Below are 12138 nucleotides of genomic sequence, written 5' to 3'. Positions count from 1 at the left end.
AGTGTATCAGATTTTATATATCAAAAAAATCTCTGGGATGATTATAGTTAATTTCTTTGTAATCGGACTGTGTTGCGCTGATTACATCTTAATCTCTATGGAACTGTAATATATTCAAAATCAAAAATGTGTGGAATTTTTGTTGAATAGATAATAGAAAAACAAACAATGGAAACAGACATGGTAATGTTGGGGGGAAAACAGCTCTCTTGTGAATGTGTGGTGGCTCTTAAAAGAGCCTTTTGGTGCACTGAGTGCAGGTTAAAGAGCCACTTTACTTCTTGGACTTCTTCGCTGCAGCTTTCTTTGCCGGAGCTTTCTTCACAGGGGTCTTCTTCTTTGCGACCTTTTTAGGGGCAGCCTTCTTGGGTGTAGATTTCACTGCCGGCTTCTTGGCAGCTTTCTTCACAGGAGACTTCTTGGCTGCCGGTTTCTTGGCAGCTGGTTTCTTAGCGGCGGTTTTCTTGGCTGCGGTTTTCTTCTGCGGGGACTTGGCAGCAGGTTTCTTCACTTTAACGGGAGCTTTCTTGCCTGCTTTGGCGGCTTTAGGCTGAGCCTTGGGGAGCTTGAAGGATCCGGAAGCCCCAACCCCTTTATTCTGAACCAGCTTTCCGTCGGTCACCAGCTTCTTCACCGCGGTGTTGATGCGTTTGTTGGACTTTTCCAGGTCGATGCCTTTGGTGGCCAACGTCTTTTTGATAGCCGGAAGCGAGGTGCCTTTACGGTCCTTGGACTCCGTCACGGCGTCGAGGATGAGCTTCGGGAGGGAGGGCCCGTCACTCTTTGCCCGGGGAGCTGCCTTCTTCTTGGGGGCTTTGGCCGGGGCTTTCGCCGCGGGGGCTGCTGGAGCTTCTTCTGCCATGTCTGTGTCTTTCTCTGTCGCGTTACAGTCTGCTGTTCCTACTCAGACAGAAGGCGGGACTTATAAAGCTCATGAGAACCGTGGAGAGTCAACACACAGCCGCTCAGCTGCCCTGCTGAAAATGTGGCCACACTTTGTGTTTTCTCTTCCACAATTTGAGGATAAAATTCATAGAAGAGAAACGTTTTAAAACAAAATTGTTATTTTAGTGGTAAGCAAAGCTTCCCCCCTTCACACTGAGCCCATGTTTGGCGACGAGGACTCGTTCATTTGATTACAGGAGGCTTCAAACCTCTCGGATACACAGTCATTTCGGACTACTCACAGCGAGTTTTCCTCACATTTTGTCTTTAAAAATATCTAAAAGTAATGTGCATTAAATGTGACAGTGGTGTACAAGTAAGCAGAGACATTTGAGGATAGAATTAAAGTGAAATAACTGTATTAATGTGTTTTATTTAGTTTAAATTGGGGACGTTTTCAGTGGTGGTAAACACACTGGGTGCTGGGTGTGAAGCTATAGGCAGTTACCTGACACAGGTTTCTCGGCTGGCATTGATCCTTAACATGATGGATCTGACATGATGGGCCTCATAACACAGGTTCATATTTCTCTATTCTGCTATACACAACCCTGAATCTGTGTCTGTCACTGCAACCAGCTTCAGTTTGCCTCAAAATCTTTCTGTAACATGATCTGATCAGGTCACAATTATTTATAATAGCCTATCAACTAGTCATGTTGTCGGTTAATAAAAATGCAAGGAAATGTGGGATCTTAAATGTGTTTTTGTAAAATATGACGCCTAACATGAAAGCTTCATATGGTAATGCCACTTTCCGCCATTGTGATGAAAAAAGACTCTTAACCCTTGTGTTGTCATCTGTCTGTTTTGCCTGTTCTTAAAGCATAAGGTATACATTATCACCCAATTGTGTTACATCTTCTTAGCCAACTTCATACCAAATAATTACCACTAGTTTAATGCTTATTTATGGACTTCATAGTCAATAAACCTTATTCATATTAACTTATACCTAATTTTTGATTAAAAAAAACCCAGAAATTATGAAACTTAAGATCAGAGAAACCTATGATAGATTGCATATTTTTGACATAGAATATTTGAAAACTGGTCAAATGTGACCCAAGGACAACATGAGGGTTAAGTCTTTATAATTAGAAGCCTAGAAGCCTTTGTATCTCAAAATAATGATAGGCCTACGATCTACTTTTTCAAAATAACGGGCTAGTGCGGGATTCTACGTCATTATTTTGAGGTTTCTCATAATAACTTAAAAAAGCTTCCTTTGGTTCATCACATTGACGTGAATAGGCTGAGTTTGTTATTTTTTGCTTGTCTTCAATTTCCTTTCCACCTCTGTTTTTATGTGTGAGCGATTACATAGTGAATAGGCCTACAATCCATGACCAAAATAGTCATTCATTGTGTCATGTTGTTACTTATGGATGGAATTATAGTAGTATAGTATTTCCCCTTTTTCTGGGGATTTCCTGGGAACTCCTCAAGGACCCCGGACTCCACTTTGGGATCTACGGTTATAGTAGTATGTCTAACTCCAGCTTTGAGACCAATGTAGTGCAGTAAAAAGCAGAATCATTTCTGAAGTAGCCTACAGTGCTTGAGCACATCAATTATCTGTTAAAAGCATGAAATGGCACAAAAAACTATTACTAATTGCCATTATGTTTCTTCTCATGAAGACCATCATCAAACCACTTAACTGGAAGACTCTGAAATTATTTTGAAAAGACATCTAAAGACAATCTGCAAAATATTATGGTCTGTGACTCAAACCTCAGTGACATTATGACAAAGACTGGGTATCTTGCAAGTTTACAATTTGCAAAACTCCTACTGGATTTTTTGGGAAAAGTTTACCATGCTGCTCCTGGGAAGAAACTAACAAGAAACAGAAGCACTGTCCTTGTGTGTGCACAGTGGTTTGTTCTTTGTCGTAAAGACTGAAATGCAATATATTTACAGTTACTGTCCATGAAGTCAGAACAAGTTACTTAAAGTAACTGCATGAACCCTAAATAAGAGGTCCAAAGCACACCTTTAAATGGATAAAGGTGCTTCCAAAATATTGTTTTAAATGACCTACTCTGAATGCAGATGCAACAACCATATATAGTTTTAGGAGCATAGATCTTGGAGAATTAAATACTGTTAAGCTTAAATTTCGCAGCAAGAGATCTTATTCTTATTAACTGATTTAATGAGCCATTCGCAGTTTCACTGTACCGGCCGTGTGTACTTAGACTTGCATGGCTTAATCTTTGAGACAAGCATATGCTACTGGCAGGGTACAAGCGGCCGAAATGGGTTTCCTCAGGAGGGTGGCTGGCGTCTCCCTTAGAGATAGGGTGAGAAGCTCAGTCATCCGTGAGGAGCTCGGAGTAGAGCCGCTGCTCCTTTGCGTCGAAAGGAGCCAGTTGAGGTGGTTCGGGCATTTGGTAAGGATGCCCCCTGGCGCCTCCCTAGGGAGGTGTTCCAGGCACGTCCAGCTGGGAGGAGGCCTCGGGGAAGACCCAGGACTAGGTGGAGGGATTATATCTCCAACCTGGCGTGGGAACGCCTCGGGATCCCCCAGTCGGAGCTGGTTAATGTTGCTCGGGAAAGGGAAGTTTGGGGTCCCCTGCTGGAGCTGCTCCCCCCGCGACCCGACACCGGATAAGCGGACGAAGATCTTATTCAAGTCATTGTTTTGCTTTTAGAGAGCAGAGTTGTTGGTTTAACAGCAGGTTCATTTGGATACTGCTCACAGCTATGAAGTAAAAACAATATGGTAACCTGTAAAGTCTACAAGGATAGTTAATTCATTTTCTTCAAAAAAAGTAAAGTAGTGGGATACATTTGTGGACATTACAAGGAGTTTTGTCATTTCAAGTTAAGTCAACTTTAATCTAAACTCTGCAATATGTGCCAGGACAGAGGAAATGAAAATGAGTTTCCCCTTTGACCCACAGTGAAAGAAGGTAGGTACAGAAAGTATGAAAATAAACCTACACAAATCCCATACAAGGCAATTTTACTATAAGAACGCGTAGAAAAAAATATAAAATAAAAAAAAAGTATTTTCTAATCAAACACATCACTAAATGAAACTTTGCTCTCTAAGAAGAAGTGGGTGGCTCTTAAAAGAGCCGTTGTTTTAGTAGATTACAGCAGCAGGATGGTTTACTTGGAGCTGGTGTACTTTGTGACGGCCTTGGTGCCCTCAGACACGGCGTGCTTGGCCAGCTCCCCGGGAAGCAGCAGTCTCACGGCGGTCTGGATCTCCCTGGAAGTGATGGTGGAGCGCTTGTTGTAGTGAGCCAGACGGGAGGCCTCACCGGCGATGCGCTCAAAGATGTCGCTCACAAACGAGTTCATGATGCCCATGGCCTTGGAGGAGATGCCGGTGTCGGGGTGGACCTGTTTCAGCACCTTGTAGACGTAGATGGCGTAGCTCTCCTTCCTGCTCTTTCTCCTCTTCTTGCCGCCCTTAGCGGCGGTCTTAGTCACGGCTTTCTTGGAGCCCTTCTTGGGCGCTTTCACGGTAGCTTCTGCTGGCATTGTTACTCCGGGTTGGTGTTCCTGAAACAGATAACAAAATGACGTTCCGGATGCCGGCTTTATGTGCACTTGATGCAAATGAGACTGTGCTGTTACTCGCACAGGATTGGCTAAACTTTGGGACTGAGACTGAGCATGCGCCAACACAAAATAATCCTTCCAGAGCCAGAGCCGTTAGGAGACATTGAACGGCTTTGAACCTCTCATTAATTTTGAGGAAGTTACAAAGAAAAAAAGAGCTTGAGCTACAATTAATAAAACCAATAATAAACGCCTGGATGATAAACCAACGCCGTAGTAAGCCTATATTCTCTCCCCAAACCACCATGACCTGTCTTAAAGTATCCACCTGGGACGCTTGCGGCATCCAGTCAAGTACTCTCAGAGCCAAAAAACAGAAATTTCTGTTAGACACTGACTTTGACATTCTGTGTAGGCTACTCAGGAGCTCAGACTGAGCACTTATAACGATGTCACTGATGTGTGTAATATGTGGAACAAAGGACAGAGTATAATATCTATTGGGGAAAGTAAAACCAATGGTGTTGGTGTATATTTTTTAAACGAATGATGTTATTATAATCCGAAGAAGAGATTTAATTTCAGGTAGATTACTAATGATTGATTGTTATTATAGGGGTGAAAAATATCAGGTCAAACATGTGTACACTGCTCCGGAAAGAGTTATTAAAAAAAAGTCAACTATTTAAAAGACTTTGAGAGCTTTTGACAGTTGGCTACAAAACATAAAGAGCTGATACAACCACAACAAAAAATCCTGTAAATTGTTTGTCTAAAACTGTGGAAGACCAGATGTAGGCCTACAAGGTTTCTACAGCAGACTGTGATAGACAGCCACACTGTATAAACTCACAGCACTTTATGAAAGATCTTACACTAAGCACATTTTATGCATACTATTATATTTTGCACATTATGCAATGGTTTGCACATGTTTTGTCTTGTTTTTGTATGTTATTACGTCTACTGTATTTATAAACTTGTATTGCATAAACTTTAATAAAGTACTTTTATAAAAAAATAAAAGAATGGCTCTGAACTGAGGCTATTTTAGATATCAGACTTGTAACTTGTTTAATAGTGTGATTCTAATGGCCAAACAATGTACCATGGAAGTAGATTTTCTGTTTTCAAACCACAATTTGTATAGTATATCCTATTTAATGTTTAGGAAAACATGCACATTGTGATTCCTGACTAGACCTCTATTTTATTTACTTTCTCATGGTGTATGAGGTATTTAATTAAATTATTTGAAGTTAGTATGCTCTTGTATGTTTGTCAAATGCTCTATTTTCTATATTTACTCTTTTTGTACTTACGTAAAACATGTATATGACTGTTTTGGTTGGTACATAATAAAGTTATGATATGAATGTACATTTTCTACTTTACATTTCACGTTCGTAATAAAGGAGAAATAAAAAACTTGTAACCGAGGAATATATCGTGAAAGATTGTAATAAGTTGTATGTAGGTACTTGTACTTATATTTCCATGTTCTGTTACATACACAATTATTAAAATGCTTTACTTTTACTGGTTACTTTGCAGATAATCTCTCCCATTGCCTCAACCAGTTGCATTAACATTAAAAAGCTGATTTTCCGTTTCCTTTGAAAAATCATCAAAATACGCCACACTGTAGATGTTTACTGGAGTTTTTAATGTGTCAGGACTCTGATAAAGTTTCTATAGCTGCTTGGCACTTTACACGTCAACGGATATCAGGAAGTGTGTCAAATATGAAGGTGTAAAAACCCTACTTTAACATTAACGGTCAGTGTGAAAGACTGAATAATGGATCCTAAACATAAGGAACAGAGCTATGAATTAATCAAAAAACAGTTTGATATAGAACAGTGACCATATTGAGAGTGAAATATAATTTGAATTCATGTTTTTATGTTTCAATACATGGGCTATTATAGGACACATTGTGGTAGGCCTATCATGTATTCCTCATTCAGTTTATTGGAAAGAACGTGTGTAATTCCATTGACAAACATGTTTTACTCTCAGACAATTCAGATTAACCAAATTCGTAGTATTACGTAATCAACAGAAAAACAAAATAAGCCCAGAGCTGACTTCTTGCTAGGAGGTTTGATAACCATAAGGTTTCAACCACGTTGTTGCCTAATTGGCAATACATTTATATTTCAAGAACCCAATGGATCTACGATCGCATAACTTAGGACATACAGAAGTGTGTCTTCAGATGAAGTTTGTGGCTCTTAAAAGGGCCGTTGTGTTTTCTGAAAAGTTATATTTAAATTTGCAAATGAGGCATTATCTTATGCTAACTTTTGGGGAATTTAGTAAAAATATGAAGGCACAAACAGACAAAGTGTAGTGAAATAAATAGCTGGCTGTGTATTTGGGTTGTCTGAAAGATGTTTTTGCCTGTAGTGTCTGGCCTTAAAAGACCTCCAGACTGCAGTTTACCTGCTGAAATTTAAGATTTTAAACTAAAGTCATGCAATCGCTTCTCATTGTTTGAGGTTATAGAGAGTATATTTCCCTTTCTGCAAACGGAGTTACACAGTATGAAGTTAAGTGACAACAAGTTCCAGTTTCTCACGTTTGATATGAAGAAAAAAAGGAATATAACTTTAATAAAATAGATGCTTTCTCATCTTGAAGTCTTCAGCCTCTCTGTCTCAGCCTGTCTCCAGCTCATACGTCTCTGTCACACTGTGGGGTCACTTATTTTTTATTCCCAGTTTAAAGTTTTTTGTTAAAAATGTTCTCTTCTGTATGTTAACATTTCACAGCTGAAGCAGCCTTCCCAATTCATTATGTTTGGTGATTTCTGTCGGTCCACCTCTTTGGTCCAGACTGAAATATCTTAAAAACTAGTGTGGTGGTTTTCTTGGTTTGCCGGTTCACTCTTACTTTTTTATTTAAACTTAAAAGGCCTATTCATTTAATTAAAAGTAAAGTAATTTACTTGAGCGAGCCCACAATTAAACAATTACAAGTTTACAAGTAAATAGAGTGGAACACACTACATGTTGCATTACCTTGATCATGTATGTGTGGTTGATCATATTACCTCGGAACAGAGCCAGGTAACGTATTCTCTTATTGTAAATGAATGATTTTCTGTCCGAGCAAAACATTAATCGCGACTATATGACCTTACAGTAGGCTACAGTATTGCTAACTCAGTAATCTACAGTGGGTAATAAAGCACCAAAAAGCATAATATGAGCACTTTAAGGAAATAAACAACATCATGAATATAATCATCCTCTTTATGTCTAACTGTTCTGTTCCCCTGTCACACACACCGTAAATGGTGATATCTTCAGTGGGACTTTTTCCCCAGTGTTGATGAATAGAAACATCCTCCAAGTGAAAGTGTGTGTGAAGGTGTGTATGTTTGTGCTACTATCAGGATCAGAGAATGACAGCTTTCCTCTGTTCCAGTCCAGATTTACTCTGATCCTCTGGAGCTTCTTCTGCACTACAAGAAAAGTGGGTGGAGCTGATGGTGACCATTCTAAGTATTTACCTTTAAAGAACCCTATTACCCAAAATCCAGACGGTATGCTTCCCTTCCTCCATCCTCTCCTTCATCCTCTTACTCTTCTGCTCCTCTTCCTCCCTCAGAGCAGCCATCCTGGCCTCTTCTTCCTCTTCTAGGATCTGGTGAAGCTTCTTAAACTGCTCCTTAATCTGTGCATCGGGCCTGGACCTTCATGTGTTCTGCTGTTTGATCACATTTCACCTTAACTTCCTCAAAAAGCTTTAACTTCTCCTTTAAGGGCTCCAGAGTTTCCTGAAGTTCCTTCTTGTGTTGTCATGCAGCTTCATCGGTGGGTCTGAATCTGTGGTTGGTGTGTTTTTCGGAATCTCTGCAGATGACACACACATCGGCTGCTGATGGTCCAGACAGAAGAGTTTGAGTTTCTCAGAGTGCAGACTGCAGAGAGCCTCTGAAACTCTCTGATCTCTCTCCAGTAAGAAGGCCTCACACAGGTTCTTTAACACCAGGTTACAAGGTGGGAATTCTTTTGTCTTACCTCCTCTGCTAAATGTTGTACCTTCACATGTAATACAGGGGGTGTTTCAGTCCAAAGGTCTGATTTCTAGCTGATATTTAGACTGATAGTGTGCAGCAGGCTGAAGCAGCAGTTATGTTTATGTTCAACAGAAGGTTGAAAGTAGGTTGCACTTATACATAATGCACTTTATTTTTGCACATTCATTCACTGGGTACGATTTTAATATTTGGCAGAATATAGCGTAACTAACTTTTACTGTAAAACTTTTTTTTTAAGACTTTTAAAAGCGGTAATAAATAAGTTGAGAAAATTCCACGTTTTATTACCATTTTATAAACGCTTGATTGAACAGAAATGTAATGAACAGAAAAAAAAAAGAATAATCACTCAAGTTTAGCAAAACATGGATATGTTGCATTCAGCACTTTTCTTCATTCACGATCTGACATTTGTACAAACGTTACCTGGCATGTGGCATCGCTACATAGTATCACATTTAATCCACTTTAATCTATTAGGAACTTTTTCCCAAAGCATCCGGTCGTGCACCTCCAGGCTCAGGCAATGCTTCATCCCGCAGGACATTGAACTCATCATGCTTCTCATCCTGCATATACACTTCTTCAATCTTATTCATCTCACTACTGTATTTATTATGTCATTTCACTTTTTTGTATTTCAGTTAATATTTAGCCCTGTATCTTAATTTGCAATATATTATTGTGTTGTCTTAAATACAAGATTTAGCTTTTTCTAGTGGGTTAAAGTTTCCTATTTAGTTAGATATTGAGCAGTGTAGGAGATGCCTGAGACCTAACATTTTCATTGCCAACAAAATAGGTTGTCCGTATTGTTGTGCACATGACAAATAAAGAACTTTGAAGTTTTTGATAGCAAATCAGTGTGGTTTTTTTTTCTATGGTGTTCCTCAAAGTCTCAGTGTACTAATGTGCCACAAAATGGGTTCATTTAGCACCAAATCTGGGATCAAGACGCATTTGCTAGGAAGATCATTCATAAATTTACATAATGTCCTAAGCTGTGACACACTTAATATTTGAATCTGCAATTTATTACAGACAGATTACATTGAGGTCAATGGGAACATATGTTGATGGGTTATCACAGACTGGTATAAGTCAAAGTTTAGTGAAAATACTGTTTGGAAACTATTTCAATTTTTTTAATGGCAGCCAATAATCACACTTGTTGTCCTCCCGGGTCCAAATTGATCCGGTCTGTTTTGGCTATTAATAAAGCATAAAGCATAAATTATCAACCAATTCTATTTTACACCTTCTTATCAACTTCTTTCGAATATATTACCACTAGTTTTACACTTATTTTTGGAATTTATGGTGAATAAACTTCATTTACATGAAATAATACCTAATTTTAGGGGTAAAATAAGCATAAATTATGAATTATTTTCATTATAGGTAAGATCAGATGAACCTATGTTTGTGAATAATCACTGACTGTTATAATTATGGTAGTGATTAGTGAGGATATGGTTTTGAAACCATTTTATTATTTTGAATGGCAGCCAATAATCACACCTGGTGTCTTCCTGGGCAAAAAAGTGACCTGATCTGCTTTGCGTGTTTATAAAGCATAGGCAATTATAATTAATGTCTCAAATCTGTGTTACCACTTTTATTCAACTTCATTCCAATTCATCTCAACTAGTTTTTTATGGTCAACAGACCTCATTTACATAAAATTATACCTACTTTCTGAGTAAAATCAGTTGAGATCTGAGATATTGAGAAAGTTGTGTTTGGATTAATGGTTAGTATGTGACAATTATTATATAACCAGGTTAAAATTAACGAATGCAATTGTATTCACAAACAAAGCAGAGCTACCAAAAAGGAAAAAAATAATTTACTGAAAGTTTACTTGGCTCCTTTTAGGAAAAGACACATCAAAGGTATTATAACAAGTTTACAAAACTGTAGTTTGAAGTCGTGTCTGTAGGTTTGTATTTGTGTGTGTGTGCACGTGTGTCTGTGTAAATTTTTATGTCAGGACATCTCAATAGTTTGATATATTGCAGGTCTCAGCTTTTTCTGTGTGCGTGTGTGTGTGTGTGTGTGTGAATGCATGTGCGCGCACAGGTGTACATGTGCATGTTTGTTGTCCATGTGTGTGTGTTTGGGTGCATTTCCATGTACTGGAAAGCACAATAATGCGATCAATCACATGAGGTAGTTCTCAGCTGCTGTTTGTATGAATGTGTGCGTTTGGGGGGTGGTGTATGTGTGTGCGGGTGTTTGTGTGTCTCCGCATGTGCATTCATGTACGTGTGTGTGTGCGCGTAAATGGAATAAAATTTAAACACCCAAAAATTTTATGAAAGCAGTGATCGTTCATTTTACTTGCGAAGAACTTAATTGGGAACCACCCATGCGGTTTTTGGTTAATTTGGTTGAAAGAAACACATTTATGATAAAGAAATTTTATAGACGTGTCAAATTTGACCCGAAGACGATACAAGGGTTAAACCACTTACATTGATTTAATCCACATTAACTCACAAAAAAAAAAAAAAAAAAAAAAAAAAAACACGTTATATATTTATAACGTTGTTAAATAATAATTTCCACAAAGTAATTGACAATAGAAAACTGGTTTTTAGATGAAGTGTGTGGCTCTTAAAAGAGCCGTTGTGTTGTTGTAGTTTCTCCGGATCAGGTTTAACCTCCGAAGCCGTACAGAGTGCGGCCCTGCCTCTTCAGAGCGTACACCACATCCATGGCGGTCACGGTCTTCCTCTTAGCGTGCTCGGTGTAGGTGACGGCATCACGGATCACGTTCTCCAGGAACACCTTCAGCACACCGCGGGTCTCCTCGTAGATCAGACCGGAGATACGCTTCACTCCACCGCGACGAGCCAGACGACGGATGGCGGGCTTGGTGATGCCCTGGATGTTATCCCGGAGAACTTTACGGTGACGCTTAGCGCCTCCTTTACCGAGTCCTTTTCCTCCCTTGCCTCTTCCAGACATTTTCAAGTTCAGTCGATGTTGGATCGCCAGAAACGAATGAGTTCAACATCACCAGACCGGCTGTATTTACATCTTATCTGCGGACGTAAGAGAGGACAGGTGGCGCCAACTTCGGTGGGCGAAGCCAAACCCAGCAGCCCTGCCCACATTATTTTTCAAAACTTAACGTCTTTCCTTTTGATGATTATATATTCATGTATTTGTTTTAGCCTTCGTGTCTTCCTGCCTCTATAGTAGGCCTAGTTTTATACTTCTGAGGTCAGGTTTACAGCCTCATATAGGCCTACCTGACTTTTGTTTAACATGTATTATAATAATATAAAGTCCTTTGTTTTCTATGAATTAGTTGGCCTAAATTATGATAACTCATGGCATCTCCTTCTGTCTGTTCATCTTTCTCTGTAAATAAAGTCCTGATAATAACAGTTTGGTTTGTTTCAGGTATTTTCTAAAATCAAGCTTTATTGTACTTGATTTTAGTTCACAGCTACCTGACTTTTTCAGTCTAGTTTCAGGAAAAAGACTTAACATCACCCTTAGAATACAGTCAGTTTTAAAATGTTATTTTTTTATATAATGACACAGAGGTTCATAATGTAATGTGTTACATTGTTGAACACAAGATGGCAGCACGAGATAACATCATG

At 39.0% G+C, this 12138-nt stretch overlaps 3 protein-coding genes across 3 annotated transcripts; all 3 read right to left on the bottom strand.

The window, feature by feature from the left end:
• Window positions 1–45: 45 nt before the first annotated feature.
• Window positions 46–995, bottom strand: LOC114554156 (histone H1-like). Its single transcript, XM_028575810.1, has one exon. It carries the CDS (start codon window positions 860–862, stop codon window positions 275–277), a length of 588 nt encoding a protein of 195 aa, XP_028431611.1. The 5' UTR covers window positions 863–995; the 3' UTR covers window positions 46–274.
• A 3035-nt stretch (window positions 996–4030) lies between these two features.
• On the bottom strand, window positions 4031–4462 carry LOC114554161 (histone H2B). Its single transcript, XM_028575815.1, has one exon. It carries the CDS (start codon window positions 4444–4446, stop codon window positions 4069–4071), a length of 378 nt encoding a protein of 125 aa, XP_028431616.1. The 5' UTR covers window positions 4447–4462; the 3' UTR covers window positions 4031–4068.
• Window positions 4463–11129: 6667 nt separating this feature from the next.
• On the bottom strand, window positions 11130–11556 carry LOC114554165 (histone H4). Its single transcript, XM_028575818.1, has one exon. It carries the CDS (start codon window positions 11489–11491, stop codon window positions 11180–11182), a length of 312 nt encoding a protein of 103 aa, XP_028431619.1. The 5' UTR covers window positions 11492–11556; the 3' UTR covers window positions 11130–11179.
• Window positions 11557–12138: the final 582 nt, after the last annotated feature.

This window comes from Perca flavescens, chromosome 4, assembly GCF_004354835.1.
Source record: "Perca flavescens isolate YP-PL-M2 chromosome 4, PFLA_1.0, whole genome shotgun sequence".
Lineage (NCBI taxonomy): Eukaryota > Metazoa > Chordata > Actinopteri > Perciformes > Percidae > Perca > Perca flavescens.
The sequence above is the reverse complement of the archived record's forward strand: the minus strand, read 5'-3'. Positions and strand labels throughout refer to the sequence as shown.

Excerpts from the sequence above, each read along its gene's own strand:
- LOC114554156 (XM_028575810.1), bottom strand. The coding sequence starts at position 862 with ATGGCAGAAGAAGCTCCAGCAGCCCCCGCGGCGAAAGCCCCGGCCAAA.
- LOC114554165 (XM_028575818.1), bottom strand. The coding sequence starts at position 11,491 with ATGTCTGGAAGAGGCAAGGGAGGAAAAGGACTCGGTAAAGGAGGCGCT.
- LOC114554161 (XM_028575815.1), bottom strand. The coding sequence starts at position 4,446 with ATGCCAGCAGAAGCTACCGTGAAAGCGCCCAAGAAGGGCTCCAAGAAA.